The sequence below is a fragment of the Salvia miltiorrhiza genome, chromosome 5, assembly GCF_028751815.1.
Source record: "Salvia miltiorrhiza cultivar Shanhuang (shh) chromosome 5, IMPLAD_Smil_shh, whole genome shotgun sequence".
In the NCBI taxonomy this organism is placed as follows: domain Eukaryota; kingdom Viridiplantae; phylum Streptophyta; class Magnoliopsida; order Lamiales; family Lamiaceae; genus Salvia; species Salvia miltiorrhiza.
In genome coordinates, this window is record NC_080391.1 from 26,554,972 (window position 1) to 26,579,799 (window position 24,828).

The 24,828-nt window shown below is 35.2% G+C and overlaps 3 protein-coding genes across 4 annotated transcripts; 2 read left to right on the forward strand and 1 right to left on the reverse strand.

The window, feature by feature from the left end:
• Positions 1–6,335: 6,335 nt before the first annotated feature.
• Positions 6,336–7,353, forward strand: LOC131024707 (1-Cys peroxiredoxin). Its single transcript, XM_057954247.1, has 3 exons — positions 6,336–6,488; positions 6,576–6,871; positions 6,943–7,353. Exons 1-3 carry the CDS (start codon positions 6,371–6,373, stop codon positions 7,189–7,191), a joined length of 663 nt encoding a protein of 220 aa, XP_057810230.1. The 5' UTR covers positions 6,336–6,370; the 3' UTR covers positions 7,192–7,353.
• Positions 7,354–8,855: 1,502 nt separating this feature from the next.
• On the forward strand, positions 8,856–20,059 carry LOC131024702 (kinesin-like protein KIN-12E). The gene is given in 36 exon segments (XM_057954239.1): positions 8,856–9,536; positions 9,653–9,808; positions 10,020–10,103; positions 10,198–10,317; positions 10,393–10,506; positions 10,609–10,701; positions 10,779–10,939; positions 11,015–11,089; positions 11,769–11,856; positions 11,952–12,010; positions 12,095–12,158; positions 12,225–12,290; positions 12,368–12,532; positions 12,630–12,734; positions 12,812–13,047; positions 13,130–13,199; positions 13,275–13,343; positions 13,433–13,491; positions 13,915–13,981; positions 14,181–14,684; positions 14,686–14,763; positions 14,765–15,203; positions 15,282–15,343; positions 15,486–16,793; positions 16,867–16,974; positions 17,130–17,237; positions 17,239–17,294; positions 17,373–17,460; positions 17,545–17,619; positions 17,987–18,223; positions 18,533–18,631; positions 18,709–18,783; positions 18,855–18,913; positions 19,116–19,227; positions 19,327–19,588; positions 19,684–20,059. Coding segments are annotated over 36 exon segments (6,063 nt in total). The 5' UTR covers positions 8,856–9,026; the 3' UTR covers positions 19,716–20,059.
• Positions 20,060–20,293: 234 nt separating this feature from the next.
• Positions 20,294–23,558, reverse strand: LOC131024706 (uncharacterized). 2 transcript variants are annotated; one of them, XM_057954246.1, is made up of 9 exons: positions 22,932–23,545; positions 22,637–22,750; positions 22,321–22,389; positions 22,220–22,239; positions 22,087–22,139; positions 21,952–21,982; positions 21,730–21,805; positions 20,730–20,863; positions 20,294–20,581 (listed from the first exon to the last, which is right to left on the reverse strand). In XM_057954246.1, the coding sequence occupies exons 1-9, from the start codon at positions 23,161–23,163 to the stop codon at positions 20,555–20,557; spliced, it is 756 nt and encodes a 251-aa protein (XP_057810229.1). In that variant the 5' UTR covers positions 23,164–23,545; the 3' UTR covers positions 20,294–20,554. The 2 variants fall into 2 exon arrangements, with proteins under 2 accessions (XP_057810229.1, XP_057810228.1); XM_057954245.1 differs by lacking the exon at positions 22,220–22,239 and having other exon boundaries at positions 22,087–22,162; positions 22,318–22,389; positions 22,932–23,558.
• Between the last annotated feature and the right edge of the window lie 1,270 nt (positions 23,559–24,828).

Consider the following 24,828-nt stretch of genomic DNA (forward strand, 5'->3'; position numbering starts at 1 on the left):
AGATTGAGTCCCATACATTTTTGTAAATAGTGAGATGAAAAGTTTGTGGGGACAGTTCCAAATAAGGAAAGACCACAATTTTTAGGGACGTCCCAACATAGTAATAAAGCCACAATTTTTAGGGACGAATGAAGTATCATTTTGTTGTTTAGTACCTTTCAATTGTTAATACTCATTAACTGTTTCATTTGTTGCTATTAATACGTCCACTCGTGCGATGCACAATAAGCATTGAAATTGAACGATATTTTAAATAATTAAATTTAAATATTAAATATAATTAAAATATAAACAAATGTAATTTTTTTAAAATAATATAATCCATATCAATGAATCAACAAAGCCTTTGAGAATATGTGAGTTTTCAACTTTGTATTTTCAATTGTTTAAATATCAATTAATTAGTTTTACTGATAATGAGTATAAAAATATAAAATTATGAAAAATCAAAAGCAAGCATAAATGATAATGAGTATTCTAAAATATACAAAATTATCTGTCTACATATAATTTATTCGTATATATTTTTGTAATGCATATTCAATATATACTTATCCATTCATTTTGTTTAAATATAAATTGTTGGGAACTTAATGAAATATCATAGCCCTAGTTTTGATGATACCAAAATCCTTAGGTTTTCTTTGTATTAGACTAGAACCTTTCGAACTCAAGTGTTGGAGTTTTCCTTCTAGTTTGTTTAGTATTCTGAAGACTGAAGACCGGAGGACCGGAGGACTGGAGGACTGAAGACTGAAGACTGAAGGCTAATTAACTCAACTGATGTTTGCAACTAAAGGCAAAGTCAAATACGAATGTTTGACTAAACGAGTTTCTCAACTGAAGAATCAGTCTTAACTGATTCATCAATGCTGGCTACGTGGATTTAGCGGACTGATACTAAAGTCAAGTATCAGTCGCCATACTTCCTCGGACTGAATCTCCAGAGTGTAAAGGAAGCCACGCACTCCAAGTACAACCGCATTAATTGCAGAGCATTCATTTTTGGTGATTACTTTTCAGAGGCGCCTTACCTCCTGTTTCTCACCAAATAAGGAATCTCGAAGATTGAAGCCTCAGCCCAAAATTCAAATTACTCTCACAACGGATGAATTCTTGAAGACCATCTCCGCCAACGGATCTATTCAAGACCTCTCCTATAAATAGAGCTCGAGGATCACTTCAATCTTCACCGATTCAAAAGCACAAGCTGAAACGCTACTAAAATTGCACCTCAGCCATTCGAAGCCATCAAAGTTTGAATCGAAGAAGATAATTCACGAAGCCAAAATTAAACTACTGATTACCTACATTCTCTTAGATCCTTAGGCAAATATTTGTAATATCCAAAGCCTAAGTTCTGATTACAGAGAGCATGTTCTCTGTGATCTAGTTGGTATTTCAAACCTCCTTTCAACTGAGCGAAAATAGTGTTTGAAAATAGCGGAGTTCAGACCAGTGTTATGACTCCAAGCGATCTTAGCCAACCGCTAGCAAAGGCATTGTGGTGTCTTAGCGTGCTAAGAGTGAGCGAGAAATCCAACCCAATGTGTTGGTACTGAAAAATTGATTTTCAGTTATAAGGTTTGCTGTGCACCCGTAAGCACAAGCCCATAGTGTTTTGTCAGTGTGATCAACTGACCGTGGACGTAGGAACTTGTTCCGAACCACGTAAAAATTCTTTTATCTTTTATCGCTTTCAGTTCTTACTTTCTTCTCTATGCACAAATTAGTTATTAACTGAAATTGATTAATCGCAAATTGAAACCTTAACCTGACAACGTGTTTATCAAAGGCCTTTTCAAAAGAAAATTTTTTCGCTGCCAGTGTTATTAGTCTAACTGATAAATCTTCGGATAATCAGTAAGATTCATAACACTCATCTGTTTCTAAATCAAGATTGAAGCTCTACGTGAATATCAGTTAAAGTCTCTTGCTTAACTGATATCTCTTTACTGAAGTCATCTTCAGTATCAGTCTTCAACATTTGTTTAACTGAAGTCTTCTCTTTCAGTTAACTTCAAAAGGTTGTTCTGTTTTGTGTTTTGAAAAATAGCCTATAGGTGTATTCCCCCCCCTCCAGACACCTATTCTAGACCTTCCGGGACCTAACAATGTTAAAAATAAATATCATTGAGGACATACAAAGGGTAAACATTACCAATATTATAGGTTTAATCTTAATTTTCCACCTTCTCCCAACTTATATATAAATTAAAATCCTAGAATGCTACATAATAAATATTTTTAAAATATAGTTTTGAATTCTATAATCTACCGTAATGAAGGTCAATTTAATGACAAGTCAAACCAATTTAAATTTTATAAAAACAATAAGTTTATTATTTATGTAAATTTTTAAATTTGACCTTATATAGTGTTGGTCTTGAGTGAGCACGTATGATTGTATTGGAAGGGGGAGGAGGGGGAATAAGCCGGTTACAAACTTTTTATTTGCTTATTAGAATTTAGTCTAAGACAAGTTCAACTAATAATGAGTTAACTTTTGTTAAAAATAAAAAATAATGAGTTGGAATGATTCAGCTCAGCTGACCGAAAGGTAAGCTAACTGGTAATACAGATAACTTTTTGTCTAACTTGGTCATCAACTAGCAATCCTAACGGCTACTCAAAAGTTGATTAATTGGAATAATAACTGATGTTTTGCGGAATGTGGTGGTTAAGCTATCCGCATTGTGAAAATCTTTACGTTCAAATTTTCAGTTTAGTAGTGTTCGATCAGGAGGTTAAGTCTGATGATTTTAAGTATGGTGAAACTAGGTTTTTCAGCTGATACTGGATATTGCAATACTGACTATTAGTGTGTTGATAAATGACAATATAAATATAGTTGTAGGTAATGCAGAATGTACATCACACAATAGTTTGACGTGGTTTAGAGAAACTCTTCTACGTCTACAAGCGCAAATCCACTAACTTCATATTTCTTTTTTTAAAGCTGCGAGTCAGCTGATCGGCAAGTTTCCGTATGCTGATCTACAGGATACTCGGCCGTGACTGTTAGTGTGATTTCCTTGGTTGCTTTCGAATATAACTTCAGTTTTTAGACTATCAAATTGTAAAATACTTACTGACAATATTCTAACAACTAACACATATCTTTTACAATGAGTGAGTATTTGAAGGGTGGTTAGTTTTCTAACTTAAAAACAAATTGTTACAATGAAGAAGAATAGGGTTTTCAGTGTGTTTGAAACTAGGTTTGGATTTACAAAATAAACACCTAGAATGTAAAGGATTAGAATGTTTATCAGAAATTTCTGGAAGATTAATTAGATCTTAAAATTGAATAATACTTAAACACTTGATGATTCACTTCTTTAGAAATACGCTGAGTTTGATAGAGAGTGAGATTGATATATATATATATATATATATATATATATATATAGGGGCGCGCTTCAGTGAGATCTCTTATTTTTCGTGTAACATGAGGACAATGAATAAGACTTATAATACTAATGAATAAGACATATATCTAACGAACAAAATGTATATACTGATGAAAAATAAAATTTTAAAAATTGGTAATGAATAAGACATATATACTGATGAAGAAGGCGGTATATACTGAGGAACAATGTAGTATATACTAATGAATAACAAAATTTAAAATATTATGCTCCCTCCAGGATTCGAACCCTGCGAAAAAAAATCTCCCTCCAGATACAATATCAGTCATATGATTGATAAAATAAACGCACAAGATCGTGCCTCATGTTACACGAAAATTAGGGGGTCTCATTGGAGCGGCCCCCTATATATATATATATATAGGGGAGGGCTACGGTAAAAACACTTCTTAAAATATAAATATAAACGTTTTTTTAATGTACGAATTTTATCCAACAAGGTTACGAATTCATCAAACATAGTTACGAATTATGAAAAATAATTTTTTGCTACCTTTGGGATTCGAACCCTGGACCACGAATTCATCCAACAGGGTTACGAATCAACCGTAGATCTTGATGATCTAAGGGCTGACTATCATTTATATGTTATACACTTAAGAGTGTTTTTATTCTATATATATATATATATATATATATATATATATATATATATATATGGAGAGGTTCAAGAAAGAACCATAAATAAAAAAAGAACGGATAACCATTTTCAACCATTCGATCATCAAGATCTACGGTGAATGCATCATCTTGTTGGATGAATATAGAACCTGGGTTCGAATCCTAAAGGGAGCATTTAAAAAAAATTAGTGCATTAATTTTAACAACGAATGCATTAATTTTTACAGTGAATGCATTAGATTTGATGGTTCTCCCGTTCTCACAAATATTGTAGCGGTGCTAATGTAAGAATAAGAATATACGCTAAATGTTCGACATAATCAATGTCCCAATGAAGAAACTTGGATTCTAAATCTTGATATATCAAACTATGTGATTTTTATATATTAAATGTACTTTTTAAAATAAATTTATTTTTATAATTAAATGTAATTTAATCGAGTTTGTATTGTTATTGTTCTTAAATTTACAATTAACACGATGAATTAACAATTAGCTAGGTAAGTTGTGAATTAGAGTTTCAAAGCCACAATTCACAACTAGCAATAGTTTTGGTAGTGAATTCAAGTTGAAAAACTGAATTTTTAACTCGAGTATAGATTGATTATAAATTCGAATTTAAAGTTAGAATTTATAACTAGAAAGAATATTGGTTGTGAATTTAAGTCTTAAAGCTAAAATTCACAACTAAGAATAATTTTGCTTGTAAATTTGAATTTTAAAATAAAAATTTATAATTTTGAATTTTAAATCTAAAATTTGTAATTAAAAATAATCATGCTTAATTTGAATTTAATTAAATATAAAATTTATAATCAAGTCATACATTGATTGTAAATTGCGGAAGAAAAATATTAAATATAATTATTTTTAATATTTTTAACATTATAGATAATTTTTTATTTTTTCGATTTCAATTGAAACTTATTTAAAGTCCACATATATAATAATATATAAAACATCAGTTTAACGGATATATTTTGGCGCCATAATTTAATTTTCAGTTCTTTACTTATCTACGCGAAATTCCTATTTTTTCGCTCAGTTGTAACGCAAACTCACTTTTTTTCTTTTCAAATAACAGTTCACGCAAATTTACATAGTTTTTTTTCCTTTCCACGCTAATGATTAATTTTCATGATAGAGTTACACCTTACAGTTATTATCTATTTCCCTTTTTTTATTTCTTTTTTCTTTTTTATTTCTTTCTAAAATTTGTGTAGTTTGATTAATAAAAAAAATATTCAATATGCATATCAAAGTAAAGAGCATGAAAAGAGCTTTAATTTGATATATATCATGTTAAAAATTAATTTTAAATAAAAATATTATGAAAGTTAGAATTCCCAAATTCAATTTTTTTTTTTCTCTTATAATGTAAAGAGAGAGAGAAGAGAGAATAAGTAATGAAATTATTGAAATTAGTCGAAAATATAGAAAGAAAAGATGAGAGAGAAAAAAAAGATTAGAGAGAAAGATGAGACAACTTTTTAAATTTTTTTAAATCTATTTTTAACTATTTTATACTATTAAATCAAAAATATATGTAATATAAATTTATATATAATTAGACCGTCACTCAAAATAAGTTGTTTTACCATTTATTTATTTGAAAATTGTCAAATTTGGTTTATGAAAAGATATTCTGTATACATGTTAAATTAAAGATTATGACATGATCATTAATTTGGTGTAGAAATAATTCAAATAAAATTTACAACGAATAAATCATTAGAAATTAATTAGTATTATTATTATTATTATTATTTAATAATTATAATTATCATTACATTTTATATAAAATTAAAAATTTATATGTTCGGATTTGGATTATTTATTGAGTGATTGATGTAGATTATTTTATTTTTTAAAAATTACAGTTGCTTACATTTTAATTATTTTTAGTATTTATATTTATTTGTTTAAATACGTAATTCAATTTCAATGTTCACCGTGCATGACACGGGCGGACGTACGTACTAGTCACATAAAAATACACAGTATATTAAAGGAAAGATAGTGTTTGTTAATAAAGGTGGATGTGGGAAAGCATATTCAAAGTGTTTGACCTTTAAACAAGGGAGTTTCTATTTACAAGTAAAAGATGAATTAATTACGTAAGTAGAAAGAGAACGTGGAGGGAGAAGAAGGAGATAATGCATGCAAACCTTCCACCTCAACTGCCACGTTCTCTTCATGCACCGTGCAACCACCCATCTCTAACTCACCACTTATATATAAGTATGTACCATTCTCCCTCTCTCTCTCTCTCTCTCATCACCGGATACCAACGTAATTAATCCTTAATTAGAAAGATGCCTGGGCTTACCATCGGCGACCCCCTCCCCAATCTCGAAGTGGAAACCACCCATGGCCCCATCAAACTCCACGACTACGTCGCCGACTCTTTCACCATCATCTTCTCTCATCCAGGTAAACCAATTACTCATTCATTTATATATATGACTTCTTACATATATCACAAGTAACTAATAATTTCGTCTTAATTATTTAATTGAGGCGACTTCACTCCCGTGTGCACGACGGAGCTCGGAGCGATGGCCGCCTATGCCGACAAATTCTCAAAGCTCGGCGTGAAGCTGCTGGGGCTCTCTGCCGATGACGTCGAGTCCCATAACGCTTGGATCAAGGACATCGAGGCCTACTGCAACGGCTGCAAGGTGACCTACCCCATCGCCGCCGACCCCCACCGGAAAATCATCAAGGAGCTCAACATGGTCGACCCGGACGAGAAGGATTCCTCAGGCAACCAAGTCCCCTCTCGCGCCCTGCACATCATCGGCCCCGACAAGAGGGTCCGTCATTCATCCATCATATGATATGATTTTGGGTTGAATGTTTTATGTACTAATTCATGTGATGGCAGGTGAAGTTGAGCTTTCTTTACCCGGCGAGCACGGGGCGGAACATGGATGAAGTGGTGAGGGTGGTGGAGTCCCTGCAGAGGGCCGCCAAGCACAAGATTGCTACTCCGGCGAACTGGAAGGCCGGGGATGCTGTCGTGATATCGCCCGGTGTGTCCACCGAGCAGGCCAAGGAGATGTTTCCGCAAGGGTATAAAACCGCCCATCTCCCTTCTAACAAGCCCTACTTGAGGTTCACCAATGTCGATTGATGTCGTCCATCTCAACAATGCAATGTCGATGTGTATCTCAATCTCCATATATAACTACTACATATTACTCTTAATTTTGGAATGTCACTACTAACTAAGTTGATATGTTTTTTCCCTTGTTAAAATTCTATGTATATGCAACTAGCTATTAATGTTTCGTTATTGCATTTTCTTTCAATTTATCTTTGATCGCGAGAAAACTCAATTTGGGGTTTCAATAAGCGATTAGATGTTTTGATTTAATTTCAAATTAGTGTGTAGTTCGGTGGGGACGGGGTGAGGGGCACGGGGCATGACTTTACGATAATTAAATAAAAAATTGAACGGGGTGTCACTTTTAAATAGTTAAATAGGAAAATGACGGGGCATCACTTCACGACAATTAAATAAATGATGATCTTATTGTCAAGAAACGATGTTTGGGTTCGAAAATCTAGTTGCCGATTACGGCGAACCGTTTAGAACATACATTCCTTTAGAACTTATCCAAAAATTTAACCGTTTAGGATATATATTCCGTGAGGACACTTTTAAGGTTTCGAAAAGAACATTTTTAAGGTTTCGAAAATAATATTATATGCTCCTCCAGAACTCTTTTAAGGTTTTGAAAATCACAAAAAATACCGTGAAATCGGTTTCACAATGACACTACTTCTTCAACATACAAATGAAGCTTCATAATAATACTACTTCAATATATAAATGATATTTTAAAATATTAAAGTGTCATTATGAAGCTGGTTACACGAATGAAGCTTCATAATAATTTAATACATGTTTCATAATAATACTACTTCAATACTACTTCATAATAATACTACTTCAATATATAAATGATACTGAATTATTTACCTGTGAGGTAATGTTGAGAATGGTTCCATGCTTGTGAGGCTGGATTACTTGTCGATGAGGCAAGGGTGCTATTTATATTGTGCTGGTGAGGCAAGTTGTGAATGAGTATCGTATTTCCACAATTTAATACATGTTTGGATAAATCATTATTTTCCTATTGTTTTCCACCACTAAGTACGTTATTGTGCTCACCCCCTTTCATTTAAATTATTTTCAAGTAAGTGAGTTTGGAACGGCGGCGGAATGGGTGTAGTGAAGTTTATTTTGTGCTTATTGGTTTCGCCTTGAACGTTAGACTTTATGATCGTTAAATTTCTTTGAGTCGTTAGATATCTCTGAAATTTTATGGTAGTTGGTTTAAATTATTGGTGAATGTTGAACTTGACGTAGAAGTATTTGGTTATTTTGGAGTTAATAGATGTTTTTCTGAAATGGCGAATTTTCCTGAAATTGAACCTATTTTCGCTAATTAGATTTTCGATTGGTTAAAAACTAAGTTGTATTTAGATTCATTTACTTTTATGTTGACCTGAGGTTTTAAGAAAAATATTATTTTTGATTAGTAAATTTTAAGGCGTTAAACTTAATCCTTATAATTTTTAGATGGAGCTAACAATGCCACAACCCTAAAGTTTAGTTTTTTTTAAGATTAAGGCACAACCCTAAAGTTGAGTTAAATACTAATTCGAATCACAATTAAATGCTGGAGAGAGAGAGAGAAGTGGGGTCAGATTGTAATTATACAAATTTGAGGGGTTGGGCCCAAGCAATTCGTCAGTCGAAATTTGAATTTGAAGCGGGCTCTTCTTTTATTAAATTTGTTATCCGTTCATTCACCTTCAGCTTCAATCAAAGCTCACACCTTTCTCACCATAATTTTCTTCCAATTCCCCAAAATATCATCAATCAATGCGTCAACTTTAACACTTCATTAATTTCCAATCTCTTACAAAGTTTTTCCGCTACAAATCACACCTCCAGCAATGTCGCCGATTCGCCGGAGAACGGCGCAGTCGGCCGGCGACGAGAATGAATTCGAGAGCATATGGAATCAGACGATGCTCGTTCCATCAAGACCTCCGCTCAACTCGATTCCTGACCCATCCCAATACCAATCGCAACTATCTCAGCTCCACTTTGAAGAGAAGCCCGAGTCGTCTCGTAGGAGAAAACATGAGGGAGTGGGAGAAAGGCAGGTCATTTCGGCTTTTATGAGAACTCCAAAGGCTAATGGCAGAGCTAAGCCTGCTAGTTCGGAGCCTAATTCAGCCCAGAGCACTCCGGCGAGAAGTGGGCATAGGGTTTCTTTCGCTGGCTCTACTCTTACGAGGTTGCCGTCTCAATTTAGTAATGGCGGAGGAAGAGCAGGCCTACTGCACCGGGATTCTAATTCTAGGAGGTTTTCTATTGCGACGCCTCAGCAATTGTTAGCTGATGTTCCACATTTTGAGCTTGATGATGATCCCTCCTTCTGGAATGACCATAATGTGCAGGTCAATCGCTAGTTGATCTCTTGAGAATTGAGATCAGTTTCTAGCTTTTCGTTGTGAATTCTAAGGAATATGGTTTTGGTATCATCATTTCATGTTCTTATTTTGTTGTCATGTAGGTTTTAATTCGGATGAGACCGTTGAATAGCTCTGAGATGGTCTCACAAGGATATGGGAGATGCTTGAGGCAAGAAAGTCCGCATACAGTAGTTTGGCAAGGCCACCCTGAAACCAGATTTACATTTGATCATATAGCTTGTGAAAGCATATCGCAGGTTTGTTTAACTATTTTGCCAATGATTTTTACTCAGTAATCTTGAAATGGAAATGTACGGACTTGCATTCCTGAACTTAGATGTAACTAATTCACGGCATTGACAAGTGTGCATGTACAATAGTTTTTCTTAAACCATGGATATTCATGTTGTCTAGTATAGCTCCGACAATGGCTCTTGGTACTGACTTGGATACTCTGAGATTGTTTAGGAAAAGCTATTCAAAGTTGCTGGACTACCCATGGTGGATAATTGCATGTCTGGGTATAACAGCTGCATGTTTGCTTATGGGCAGGTAGGTATCATTGTGGAAGTTTGTTATTGGACCATATGATATGAATGTTGTGGTTATTTGAAACAATAATCAAATCTTGGATAATTTGTTGCAGACTGGTAGTGGAAAGACATATACAATGATGGGCGACATTGATAAGATGGACGGAAGGCTTGGTGAGGACTGTGGGATAACTCCGCGCATTTTTGAGTATCTATTCTCAAGGATAAAAAAGGTGGATAACCGTGAGCTGGCGAATATTAAGTATGTGCTTGTATATCGGATGCTGATCTGTATTTATATCTTTTAGGAAGAAGAGAGCAGGCTGCAAGAGAGATTAACATACAGCTGCAAATGTTCTTTCCTAGAGATATACAATGAGCATATAACTGACCTTCTTGAACCTTCGTCTACAAATCTACAGGTAACAAAAGTTATGATTGTCGTTATGAGTATATTGTGAATGCTTACTATGACAATCTAACTGGAATGCAAATAATTTTTGTTGTTGTTTTGATAAGGATAGCTTAGAGAAGACTTGAAGAAAGGAGTATATGTTGAAAATCTTAGTGAGCACAGTGTTAGAACAGTTAACGATGTGCTGCACATTTTACAACAGGTGATTCATTAAGTTATTTATTAATGTAAATTCATTTTCTCCGCGTGAAATTTGTTTTCTGACTATATTTTGGGCAGGGAGCTGCAAACAGGAAGATAGCTGCCACTTATATGAACAGCGAGAGTAGCCGATCTCATAGTGTTTTCACATGCGTTATTGAGAGCCGTTGGGAGAAGGATTCAATGGCCCATCTTAGATTTGGAAGGTTGAATTTGGTAGACCTTGCTGGTTCTGAGAGGTAGTACTATGTCTTAAAGAAAATTAATCCCAATTTGGTGGACAATGCATCTGAATAATATTTAATATTTGATAGACAGAAGAGCTCAGGGGCAGAAGGAGATCGATTGAAAGAAGCTGCAAATATTAACAAGTCACTATCAACTCTAGGGTATTAGTTTCTTAACTTGAATTAGATAGATTTTTCATTGATGCAGCTGTTCCTTAGCCTTTTTGATGTGCTAATACTTTGATTACCATCAACGTAACTCGTCTTCTTTTTTAAATGATATGGTATGTTGAATATTTTCTGAATCACTTTGGTTTATTATCATATCATTGTCCACATGTTCAGTTCTCTTGTATTAGCTAGTTATATTCTTGTCTTCTAATTTAGGTAACCATCCTCAACAGGACATGACAAGTTGTTCAAATGTTATTTGGACACAGAATTCAAAATATTTTTAATATCTACTAGAAATATTGATTGGGTAGCATTAAGATCATAATGTAGATTGGGTCAGCATTAAGATCATAATGTAAAAGCATGCTATCTACAACATGTATGATAGTAATAAAAAACAAACTACTTATTTGATTCATAAGCTCCAATTCGGATATGTACCAGTCATCTGTGCCAGATACTTATGTTGTTGAAGCTTCATAAAATAAAAATAGTTCCATTTTACTCAAGTTTGTCCATCTATTCATCTGTTCACTCTGTTGAACCAATTTCTGTGTATCTACTGGTCATTTCATTCTAAAGACACTATGTTGATTCTTATTCTTTATTTCTTATTTTTTTTTCTTTTGGCAGTTTGACCTAAATCTTCTACTTTTTGTACATTTAGACTGGTCATAATGTCTTTGGTGGATTTAGCGCAAGGGAAACATCGACATGTGCCTTACAGAGACTCCAGGCTGACATTTCTTCTTCAGGTCAGATAAATATAAATTTGGCACTACACAAATAAAATATTCATCAAACTTGTATAATGATGGGTTTGTAATTACATTAACCGATATACATACAGGATTCTCTTGGTGGAAATTCCAAGACAACCATCATAGCAAATGTCAGCCCATCTATTTGGTAGGATGATGATAATCTGGAAGTTAGTATGCAACTAATTTATTGATGAAAGTTGACTAAGACGTTTTTTATTTTGTTTTGCAGCTCTGCAAATGAGACTTTGAGCACTTTGAAGTTTGCACAACGTGCTAAGCTTATCCAGAACAATGTATAGTTTTAATTAACTTGTTCTCTAGAAAATTTGTTTCAGTTATTAATGCTTGGTTCTTTTCAGGCTAAAATAAATGAAGATGCTTCTGCGGGTGTCATTGCATTGCAGCACCAAATCCAACAGTTAAAGGTTGAAACTGTACTACTAGTACACTAGTGTAAATTGTGACACCTGTGAGCTTGTCATTAAGTGATTTACTTAAACAGGACCAGCTGTCTTTCCTGATGAAGAACCAGAACAATCCAATGGAACTTAGAGACATTGTTCCTGGAACTGAACAACGCTTGGGTTACTTTTCTGAGGTTCGTAAGCCTACTAAGGAAATCAATGTTCGTGATGTGTGTGAGACTCAGAAGGGAGAACTTACGAAGGTAACATTATAATGAAATTAGTCACCCGGAAAGCATGTATCTTTTCCATTCACTGATAAAAGCTCTATGGGCTTGTTTGCTATATTGTGCATGGCAGAACAAATACTTGAAAGCTACCCTTCACAGTGCCCTACGGCGAGAGAAATTGGCTGAGACAGAAATCAGAAGCCTGAAAGTGGAAATTGAACACTTAAATCGTCTGGTATTAATTATATTCCTCATAGTTGTTTTGTTATATTGGTGTTTCTATGTTGTTACTTAATTATGAATCTGGTCCAGGCTCACCAGCAACAAGAAGAAACTCAGCGTACTAAGATGATGCTCAAACTCCGGGAGGACAAGATAAAACGCTTGGAATTCCTATCAGATGGATTGACATCTGCTGATAAGTTCTACTTGGACGAAAATAGTGCTTTAAGAGAGGAAAATCAGTTGCTTCAAGCAAAAATTGGAGAACATCCAGAAGTCATAAGATTTGCAAGGGAGAATATCAGATTGCTCGAGCAAATCAGACTGTAATCATCAAGAATATTACATATCTAATTCTTATGCTATGATCTAGTTGTATCTTTAACTCCCTTCCTCCATTCATCTCAGGTTTCAGGAGTTCTATGAACAGGGTGAAAGAGAAACATTACTAGCTGAAATCTCAGAACTGCGCAATCAGGTGCTGAGGAGTTTAAAAAGTAATGTCAGGTTTACCCCATGATAACGTTCTCATTGCAATGTCTCATGTCTGTAGCTTTTGGAATCACTCGAAGTTAGAAAGGGCCACATTCATCACCAGTTCTCTCCAATGAAAAAAGATCAGGTTAACAACATATTACATCTGTATTCTATATTTGATTTTTCTAAAATGTGGAGTTATCTAATTCTACATATATCTACCTCAAAATGCAGGAACCACAAGTCACAAAAGAGTTAGAACTATGCAAGCACATGAATTCGAAATTACTCAGGTGCGTGAATCTATGCCCTCAAGTTTGATAACCTTCAATGAACTCACCTAGGTGGTGGTAAAACTCTTACATGTATCTCGATTCTCGACTGTTTGATATGCTTTTTCCACTTGTAATTTATTAATGGGTTCAGTAAAACAATATTATTTGATACCTATTCTTTTAATAGTTAATATTTTGATTCGTGAAAGTTGGCATAAAATTCTAACTATTTGGCAGTATCTGAAATGAATTCTCTACTTTTCCCCGCTTGTAGTCAGTTGTCCTATTATTATTTAGCATTCCCTTTTCATGACATACAAATGACTTTGTCATGTTTACTTCCTTAATGAACTGCTTTTGAGTCAGAGCTGAACATTTTATAAGTCTTGAGTTATCTTTCTTTGTTCGTTATTTCATTTTTATGCGCATTGCTGTTTTCAGGGAAGTTGATGAATTACAACAGCGACTGTTAAACAGAAGGGACTCTAGCCAAGATACTTTCAACTCTGTAAGGACAAATTATATGTACTTTTTGGAAGGATTCTACTACAGTGCTACTGGTCAAGGCTGTGGTTTAAACTTGAGGAACCTAAAGAGCTAAAGCATAGTTATTAATTATTATTGTTTTAATCTGCATGGCCAAGTAAAAGAGAAGAGTATCCTGGGAATCTGTTCATACTGAATATTTTCTTAACAATATCTTGCAGATGGGTAATCTGTCACTAGGTAATGATAGTGTTGATGAAGTAACATCCAAGAGTCTTCACAAGAATGAAGTTATTGATGGCAAAAATGATGAGAAGGACTGCAGGTTGAAAAATCAGTGTGAGGACTTAGAGAAACAACTGATGGATGCACAAGCTTTGATTGAAACCATGAAACTGGAGCAGTTCCAGCTACTCAAAGAACTAGAAACTATCCAAACCGAAAATCAGAGCTTGATGAATATGCTGGAAAGGAATCAATGTCTTCATGACAGTATTGAAGAAACTGAAGGCACTAGCATCTTGGCTCTGCAAGATAAGTTGGAAAAATTGACTAAGGAGCTAAAGGAAGCGAAGATACTTAATAAACAACATATTGAAGATCATGCAATGCAATCTTCTGAACATCACCAAACTGAACTGGTTCGTAGTGAAGTTGAAATGGAAACTACAAGAACAATCATACATTTGCAGGAGGAAATAGATAGATTACAATCAGAATTTAAGCGTATGCTTGTGCTCTATGACTGAAGAGAACTTGAGTCTCAGAAACAGTGTAGCAGCTAAGGAGGAGGAACTAAGAGTAATTCTGTGCAGAGTGGGAACGGGCAATCTTGGAGCTAACCACATTCCTCATAGATGGTTCTAGATCCCTACGAAATGCATCTCATCAGATAAAGAATATCTCATCATCATTTCCAAATGTCAATGGTTGGATCAATGAACACGTGGAGAGAGCTGCTCAAGTGTCTGTTGAAAAGGAAGAAACCATTTTGCTTCTTCAAAAAAGTTTGGAAGATGCACAGAACACTGTGAGGCATATAGAAGATAAATTATGCTCCTTAAGGGGAGCAGCAATTGCTCTAACTGAGCTTCAGTGGCCAGAGAACACTTCAGAGACAGAGGAAATCCAGATGTCTAGAATGCCAAATGAATCAACTCAAGTTGAAGAGTTTCCCAAAAATAGATCCCCGTCTAGAAAGAGCCAGGCTGTATATTGTTCTACAAGCACTTCTGGAGTCATGGGTAATTTGCCATTATCACTTACAGATGCTCTTGCAACAACAGACGCTGACAACCAAATTGAACTGGCAACCCTTCCAGGTGGAGGACTTGATCAACCAACAAGTGGAAGAACTGAAGCATGCATAAACATTTTTGGAGAGGTAAGCAATCAGATTAATTAATTATAAGCGTAAGCAATATATGATGTAATTTGTTCCCTCCATTTTAATATATATCATAAGTCCAGAAAATAGTTGATTTTCATTCTTGATTGCAAAACCCGACATATTGTGCCACATGCAGTTGGCTGTTGAGGACAAACATAGCCTGCCAAATAGCTTTTTTGCAAAATGTGAAGAGGCTTTTGCTGCCATGAAAGAGGCTGACCACACCTTAAAGGCAATGCTCAAGGCCAATGGAAATGCAAACACATTGACAACAATGTGGAAAGAAGCAGCGGAGGAATTGCTGTCAAATAGTGCTAGCTTGAGTGATGAGCCAGAACAGTTAAAATCATGTGTTTTTATGGGAGATGGGGAGAAAGAAGTACTAAAGAATACAGTCCAGTTTAGCTTGAATGAAAAGGATTGTATGCTGACTTTTCTTGAAGAAAGTTTTCCTGCAATGCAAATAGAAGTTGAAAAATTGTTTGGGACGACGTGCAATGATGCCAAAAAAGTTGTTGAAGAGACTCTGGCTTTCTTTGGTAGCTTCAGATTATCCTTGGAAGACTTAATGTGCAAAGCTTTGGGGAATGATATTACCATACTTGTGCTACAGTTACAAATAGGAGAGTACTCTAAAAAATTCAAAAGCACAACTTCAAATTCTCTTAGATCCATACTCCAAGAACACTCCCTTGCTTATGATAATCTTAAACAAGATCATGTAAGTTTTGTTCGTAACCCAGTTCTTCAACCTGTGAATTATGGATGTGAAGGATCACAGGTTGCATGTGTATCAAGAGAGGAAATCAAAGAGTTTGAACTGGTTGATGGTGATACTTTGGATGAGCACTCTAAACTCCAGAGAGAGCTCCAACACAAAGATGTTTTATTGAAAGGGTTACTATTTGATTTCAGTTTGCTCCAAGAATTTGCTTCCGACAGGAAGGACATCAAGGATGAATTGGAAAAGTTAATTGTTGCCATGCGAAACGTTCAGCAGGAGCTGCAGGTCAAAATTATTGAACTCAACGACATTCTTGTTCAGAAGTTTAAACTTGAAGACCATTTGTCTGAAGCTGAGCAAGACTTATTCGATTCAAACTCTGAATTAAGTCGGGCAAAAGGGACCATAGATGTATTGTCAGAGAAGAATATTGCGTTAAAGGATCTTTCACAAGATTTGTATTTGAAAAACTCTGAAACTGAGCAGCAACTTGAAGATCAAAGAAAAGCTATCCAAAGTTTGGAGAAAGAAATAGTACGATTATCTTCATTACAAGAGATACAACCAGTTTGGTCAATGGAAGATTATGAAGGTGCTTTAACAGAGATGACAACTGAGAGACAACTTCTCCTTGAAAAGTTAAACTCTTTGCAAGATAAGTTGGATATCGCATCTGCTTTAGCTGATGAGAATCAAGCTATTGCTGTAGAAGCCCGCCAGGTATAATTTGGAGGTATTTTTGATATTGTATGAGTTTGTATGATCTACTTCTGAAATCAAGTTGAATTCTCAGGAGTCAGAGACCAGCAAATTGAATGCTGAGCAAAAAGAAGAGGAGGTTAAGATTTTAGAACGTTCTGTGGAGGAGCTTGAGAGCACCATCAATGTACTGGAGAAGAAAGTAAGTCCAATTTTGTACTCCATTTACAAAAGAAAAGTTAATCTAGATTTTCGAATGAGTTGCAATTTCACATTTGAAGTTGGGAAATACGTAAAAGCCTCCTATTTTTAACGAGATTGCTACTTGGGATTTACCTATGTTCTATCATGTTCAAGGTGCTTGAAATGGAAGAAGATGTAGAACAACAGAGGCTGATAAGGGATTCTTTGGAGTTGGAAATTCAAGAACTTAGAGACAGATTATTAACTGTTGAAGACCTCACATGAAAGTATGACTTCTGAGAGCTCTTGTTCTGCAGTATTTGAGGAACAACGTTCAAGGTAGAGGAATCCCCATTTTCCTCTTCATATTGTTTATAAGTTCAAAATTGTTTGCAGACTTCAAATTGTTATTTTCAGGAAGTTGCATCACAGATCTCTGGAAATTAATGAGACCCGTAGCCGCATAAGATTTCTTGAAGAGGAGAATGCAAAACAAGCTAAAGAGGTTCAGTTACTTCTAATTGTGCCTAGCTGATAGACTAGTGTTATACTCCTGTATGCTAATGCATATGGTTTGACATATCTGCAGATCAGACAGTTCAAAGATTATATTTCTGAACTTATTCTGCATGCTGAAGCACAGGCATCTCAGTATCAAAAGAGGGTAAAGAAAACCTATTTTTGGCCAATAGTGTATTTTGTAGATATATCTTAACTATATATTGTTAAATTACTGGTTTATGGAGAAACTTAAGCGGTTCTTTTTGCATACATAGATTTGTGAGAATTTACACTGTATCATTAAGAACCCCGTAGGTAAGTCTGGAATTTTGCTGCAAAAAAGAAAATAAAATAGTAGGCAGACAGTCTAGAATCACCACAAATTGAACTTCCAAAGGAGTGACATGTTGTGACCTCACTATAAATATCATTTACCAAGTTATGAGCCTAGATTTGTCTTGGTTGGTATGTTATGCTTGTCCTACCTGATCTTTTCATTTACAATTGCATGTTATATGTCTTGTGAACAGTATAAGACCTTGGAAGCAATGGTTGATGAAGTTAAAACAGATGTAGCAAATGTATCTGCTGGGCAAGTCTCAGAACGAGGTGATAAAATCACAGGAAGAACTAGAGGTTCGAGTTCACCATTCAGATGCATCAGTACTCTGGTCCAGCAGATGAACCAAGAGAAGGATCAGGAATTGTCAAGTGCTAATCTTCGTATAGAAGAGTTGGAGGCATTGGCAGCCTGTAGGTATAAAGAGGTAAATAGACTATCTCAGTTGTCAATTGTCATAACTATTTTCAAAACTCATCAGCCTACTAACATATATACATTGTTTTTATAAAGACTAATTCAATGTGGTTCCGACATAGTTATTTTTGCCTGCTCGTGGACAATAACTAAACTAAATGCTTTTTCCATCCAGTATAAAATACTTTCTGTTGTTGCCATCTTGTATTTTGGTTTATATGGGTGTCATGTTTGTTTGTCTTGGTATGTCCTTTTGATTCATATTTTTTTCTTGTCGTGAATCCCTTTAAATAGTTGATGCCTATACCTTATACGTCAGGTTTGTTCGCTGAATACTAAACTGGCAAGTGCTGAAAGCATGACACATGATGTCATTCGTGATTTACTCAGTGTCAAATTGGACATCTCGAATTATGCTGTAAGTTCAGGCTTAAATATACAATCAAGATATTGGAAAAACGTTTCGTCTTGAGTCTAATTTTTTGGTTCCTGCAGACTATCATTGAGCAGCATCAACTGCAAAAGTTGATTGAGGAAGCTCATCAACACAGACAAGATTTTGCTGCTATGGTATTTCTGACCACTTTCTGATCATTTTCTTGATATATATTCGTGGATAACATTATATTTTCTGTGACTAGGAGCGCGAAATTGTCAACCTGAAGAGTAAAATTCACGAGTTACATGAAGAACGAGAAAGGTAATTTGCAATAAGTCATACTAAACATAAATCGCATATGGAAATGTTAACTTCTGTTTAAAGACGATTTGGTACAAATATGATGCATTTTCTGGCTAGTGATTTTTCATGAAATCACTTGCATGGTCAGGACTCAGAACATGATAATGCCACTTGAAATGTTGCACTGGTACAAATCACCCCGTCTTTCCTTTCTCTGCAGATGCATTTCAGAAATCAATAAAAACAACGCAGACCAACTTACCATTCAAATTGCCTTTGAACAATTACAAGAACGAGATCAGATGTTGATCGCACAAAACGATATGCTTAAGGTATGAGGCACACTGTATAGGATCTTGTAAAACACATTATCTCCTCAAATCATATAAAGAAGATTACTTATCATACATTTACTGTTAATATGCAAACAGATGGACAAAAGTAATCTACAAAAGAGGGTTGCTGAACTAGACGACATGGTGAGAAAGTTATTCAGCATGCAGGAGTCCCAACCCCAGAGCTGGAACCAACCTAGAAACTCTAGTTTCTCAAGGTCATTCGGATTTGATCTTTCTGAGAGGTTGGCCAATTCACAGAAAGTGCTTTCAAGAGTCAACAATCAACTTGCTCAGTATCGTAGACCTGATGGTACCAGCCCAGATGCCAATGTTCATGCAAATAATCAGTTGAAAGGTGAGTTCTTCAGACTGTTGGAGAGCACATTTCTAAACTATAGTGATTTTACTACCCACTTCTTGTTAGATACTTGTTTATACAATCGTTTACAGGGTGCAGAAGTCGTTATCATAATCATTTGTGATGGTGAAGAGTTGCTTTTTCCCAAGGCTTCCCATGAACAGATGGAATGGCTGTCTAAAAAAGTCTTCTAGTATGTATATTCAGGCATCTTGCTCATACTGATGTATAGAGTTATTGTGTGTGTGGGTGTGGGTGTGTTTATAGTGTAAATTGCTCGAGTTAGTTGTTGTAATTGAGCTGCATAGCTAAGAGCTTGCCATTCTGGTTTTCCTCAAATTCATCTGGCAATCAATTTGTTAATTCGATTGCAGCAAGTTTGTTTCTAACTAGACAGTGTTTTATTGTAAACACAGTACATATCGTACCATCATTGATAAAGAAAGTATTGTATGCGGTTTGGATTCATTCTACTTGTAATTTTAAACAAGAAACACAGAAAAGTCCAAATATGTTTCCAGCTTTGACAGAATTTTGATTATTCCATATCCTAGTCAGAAAACTCGACGAGCTTAATCAGCAATACTTAATGTTATTATCAGTGTCTCCAAAAACAGCCAAAAGCTATCAGTGCTCACTTCTCCCTCAGATTTGGAATATACTTTTCTAGCTGATGACTGTAGAAAGGTTAAAGATTAGAAAGAAAGAAAAGAAGAGAAACTTTTATTCTCCAAATACAACAGTAATAAGATATTACAATCATCAAACAATGCATCCGTATAGTTAGCAGTAGACCCAACTAGACAACTCTGCTCTTACAATTACAAATAGCAGGCAACACTCCCAGCTTAATTTATTAATAATAATGATGTAAAACTAGGGGGTTTAGCAATAATCCTGTATAGAATACAGTTACAGCTGAGGGTGATCTCATCATTTCATTTCCCTGTCAAGATGACTGGCTCATGCTTCATTCTTCTGAGACTTGTCCTGAAGAGCACAAGACCATATTTTAAAAGCAGCAACCATTTTTATTATGGACAATGTCAAAGTAGTAGTAATTAAGGTATTTGCATATATATACTTAATGATATTCAAGAAAGTTGAACTGTACCACAGATTTGTTCCCAATACACACCTTAGTACACACATAGATATAGTGGACATCAGCATTCATTCCTACAGTTCCTGTTGAACCTCCATTTGCATCTAAAGGAATTGGAGTGGTCAGATCCCTGGCCAAATTTGAAGTATTCCCATATTGAAGCTTCCCTGCATGTCATAATGTACACACATATTAGATACAGCTTTAGTGCTCGAACTAATTTTTCAGGATCTTAAGTTAATATTCGGATCAGTTAATTACTTTGGTCGGCTCACACAGTATTTTCATGGTACAGTAAGGCTAACAATTATCAAGTATGTTGTCTGCTAATGCTAGATTTTGGTATTAACCATTGAAATAATTATTCAAATAAGCATTTGCATGAAAGTAAAGAAAAATATGCCTCATTTGATTGCCTCACCCTAATGCAGCCCCCCACACTTTTAAAGATAATACTTATATTTTTTTGATTCGATTTTTTCATATGGCTCCAGTGAAATTTTGTAGTTGTTTCCAATCTCAATCCTTACAAATATTTTCTTTCAAAAAATTTATATTATCACATGGATTTATTATTCTAACCAGTGCCTAGTGCTACATTGCATCCCTAGCAAACAAATGATGATTGAATTATTGGAAAATTCAATTCAGAATAAGGTTAGTAGCTGGGTAGACAACTTTAGTTCATAAAAGCATTATGTTAAAATTAGGCGCAAATATCATGAAGAACTCAAAGCATTTCTTAGAATCGATAGCTAATATTTGATTTGTGGAACGTTTACATGGCTTTTTATATTCTATAGGTTTCCACTTGTAAAATGGTGTAACGGAAGGAACTTAATAGCATCCTTCATTTGACTAGGAATTGGGGAGTTACACCTAACAAGATAGATGATGCAATTACGTTGGAACACCACCTAAAAGAGGACCCTCTACAAGTGTCCACAAAAGCGTATTCATCCTCAGAGCAAAATAGCTGTTTTAAATAAACCTTCAGGGTAACATTTATGACCATTATGAATTTTTAACAAACCTATCACATGAAGCTTAATTGTCCAAGATAACTCTTTCAATATTGGTAGTCGATAAACTGGTGATCCATATGTAATCTGCAAATATGAAAAAACCTAAATTAGATACCAGAGGAATACCTCAAGCAGCTTTCCAATACAATGGGTGGGAAAGAAACATCCTACAAAAATGCTTAAACTAAAAATCGAAAAGAGAGGAAAACACTCTAATTTAGGCGGCTTACCAGAACATATACTCCTTTATCCTTGAGTACCCTATAGTTTGTCATCAACTGCTTCAACTTATTGAAAGAGTGAATTTGATAAAGCAACAAGAGAATTAGAAAATGGGCAAAGGATTTGAAGTTGATTAATTGTACCTCCAGACCTCCACAAGCATTCTAGCAGCATTTTGCTTTGAGTTGAGGCCACACTGAACGAAAAAGATAAACATTTCTGCTTACTAATAACAAGTCTGAAAAAGAAACACCTAAAGCAATATAGATAACTCACCAAAAGAGAGTCCAGTGTCCCTGGAAGAATGCATCAAAAAGCATCAGAAAATACTGCAAATATTGTTTTTTGAGATAAATTCATCATGGCAAAAATACTACCTTTATCTATAACAGCAGCAAAAGATCTCGTGTCAAAGGCACTCATATCTTGTACATCCATAACCATATCTGCTCACACATTTATTAAGGAAATCCATTCCTGCCTTAACTTTGCGATCCAGAAAATACTAGTAACAAGTAATTAATTACAACAGTAATTACTTCTTTGCTTTCTTCTACAAATAATAAGAGTTGCAATCCATATTACCAGCCATTCCCAAGTGTGATCTCAACCACAAAATGTTAAATTTATTCAAAATCTTCCACAACAAAACAAGTTTAACTGAGAATTAATCATATATTCAGTGAAAGATACATTTCAGATTTGGATTATTTGAGTACTTCCTTTGCATTGCTTCGATCACCACTGTCGAGATATCGATATTGATGACTTCACTGTATCCATCATCAGCCAGTCCCTCACTAAAACCTACAGAGAGAGAAAATAACAGCCTTTAAGGTGCCAATTTTGCTGAATCAATCACGACAAAAATGTGGCAAGATACGTTTTAGTCGGTCAATCAATGTGCAAAGATCAATTACGAAATCAGATATAGGCAGCTCACAATCACACACAAAAGGTGAAAAAGTGAAAAGAAAGGGATTATTACCGGAATTGCCGCAGCCGACGACGAGAATGGGGTGGTGGCGGGGGATGTAGAGGCGGATGAGAGGGGCGAGGGAGGGGTATTTCTGGTACCAGTCGAAGGTGGATGGATCCTGCGCGTAGCGGTTGTCCCAGTACCATGCTTCTCCGTACGCCTGCGTGCTGGTGGTGCTGTCGTCGCCGTCGCCGTCGCCGTCCGCGGCCTCCGGAGTTTTACCCGCCGTCATTTCCTTCATTGATTAATTAATGAATGAATCAACCTACACCGAGATGAGATGATTTTGTTACGTGATTCAATTTTTATTTTTGTTATTAATTTGGCAGTGTTAGATCAGATGCAATGATGCATGCTTCCTCCTTCAATGTTGTCTCTGTTAGATACCCCTCCATCCCTTACTTATGCTCCAAATTACAAAAACACCCTTGCACGCATTCATTACTCGTTCTCAAAAAATATGTGTGATGGATAACTTTCCTAAATTGTTTTTTCCCAACGAGATTTGAAAAAATAGATCAAGCTTAAGCTTATTGGTTAGATTCGCAAGTTTTTCTCTTATTCTTGAAAATCAACCCCCAAACAAGAATATCGGTTAGATTTGCAAGTTTGTTGTTGTTAATTTTGCGACTAGAGAGATCATTCTTTAATTTATTTATTTCATTCAAGTTATATTATATTTAGGGCTGGTAAACCGGTCGGTTCGGTTATAACCGAACCGGTTTACCGGTTAACCGGAACCGGTTTAGAGGAAATCCTCTAACCGAAAACCGAACCGGTTTTTCAACCGGTTAACCGATTAACCGGTCCGGTTAACCGGACCGGTTAATCGGTTAACCGGTCGAAACCGATTAATGCGATGGTTCTCAATTTGGCGAATTAAACCGGTTAATTCGGTTAACCGGTTAACCGATTAACCGAATTAACCGGTTTTTTTTAAAAAAAATTCGAATTTTTAAATGTGTGCAATAGGATTTGAACTCATGACCTTTGAAAGAAAGAATGAGACCTTATCCACTGCACCAATTCATAACTTGTGGTAATTTAATAACAAAAAAAAAACTTATAGACACATGTAATTTATATTAAAAAAAAAAAAAAGAACAATGATAATAAATTAATTCCCAACCTAGACAACAATATTAACTCACATTATAGCCAAAATCCAAAAACAACAATAATAAGTCAATTCATAAAAAAATCTAATAAATTTAATCTAAACTCCACCAACAAGGCAACAAACATAAAGTAACATAAGTCTAAAGTTCAACGGTCAACACAAACAACAAATAAATGGATTCACGATAAGGCAATTCGGCTTGTCTGACTAGGAACATCTCCACTACTTTCTCCACGAACTCCATGTCCTCCACTCATCCCAAGTTGTGTCAAAACTGTTAAGTTTTTAAAATTAAACAAAAAGAATAATTAACATATTTGTAAATTATAATGATTTGAATTTTATAGTTTATAAGACATTAAAGTACTCACCCGATTCAAACTCCTTCTCTAACTCAGTCTCAGACACATCTTCTTCATCTTCGAGAAATTTATCCGACGAACTAGATTTGAGCCAATCCTCAGCGCATATCAAAGCCTCCACCATATTAACAGTCAACGAGCTTCTAAATTTAGATAAAACACGACTACCCGTGCTAAATGCAGACTCAGAAGCAACGCTCGATATAGGGATAGCCATGATGTCCCTCACCATCTCGGATAGAACAGGGAAGCGCGGGCTATTTTTGGACCACCACTGTAGGATATCAAACTGATCCCCCTCAATAGCTTTGTGCTTGTATTTCTTTTCAGCAAAATACACAGTAATCTCTGACATATCGCCTGAATCTTCATCTTCACTATCATCAGAAATAACATCAACGTGACTTCGAGCACCACTAACTCG

Coding starts and splice junctions, on each gene's coding strand:
- LOC131024707 (XM_057954247.1), top strand. CDS start 6,371: ATGCCTGGGCTTACCATCGGCGACCCCCTCCCCAATCTCGAAGTGGAA. Junction 6,489..6,575: donor CATCATCTTCTCTCATCCAG/GTAAACCAATTA, acceptor TATTTAATTGAG/GCGACTTCACTCCCGTGTGC. Junction 6,872..6,942: donor TCATCGGCCCCGACAAGAGG/GTCCGTCATTCA, acceptor ATGTGATGGCAG/GTGAAGTTGAGCTTTCTTTA.
- LOC131024706 (XM_057954245.1), bottom strand. CDS start 23,163: ATGAAGGAAATGACGGCGGGTAAAACTCCGGAGGCCGCGGACGGCGAC. Junction 21,806..21,951: donor ATAAAGGAGTATATGTTCTG/GTAAGCCGCCTA, acceptor TCATATTTGCAG/ATTACATATGGATCACCAGT. Junction 20,582..20,729: donor ATATCTATGTGTGTACTAAG/GTGTGTATTGGG, acceptor TGTGCTCTTCAG/GACAAGTCTCAGAAGAATGA.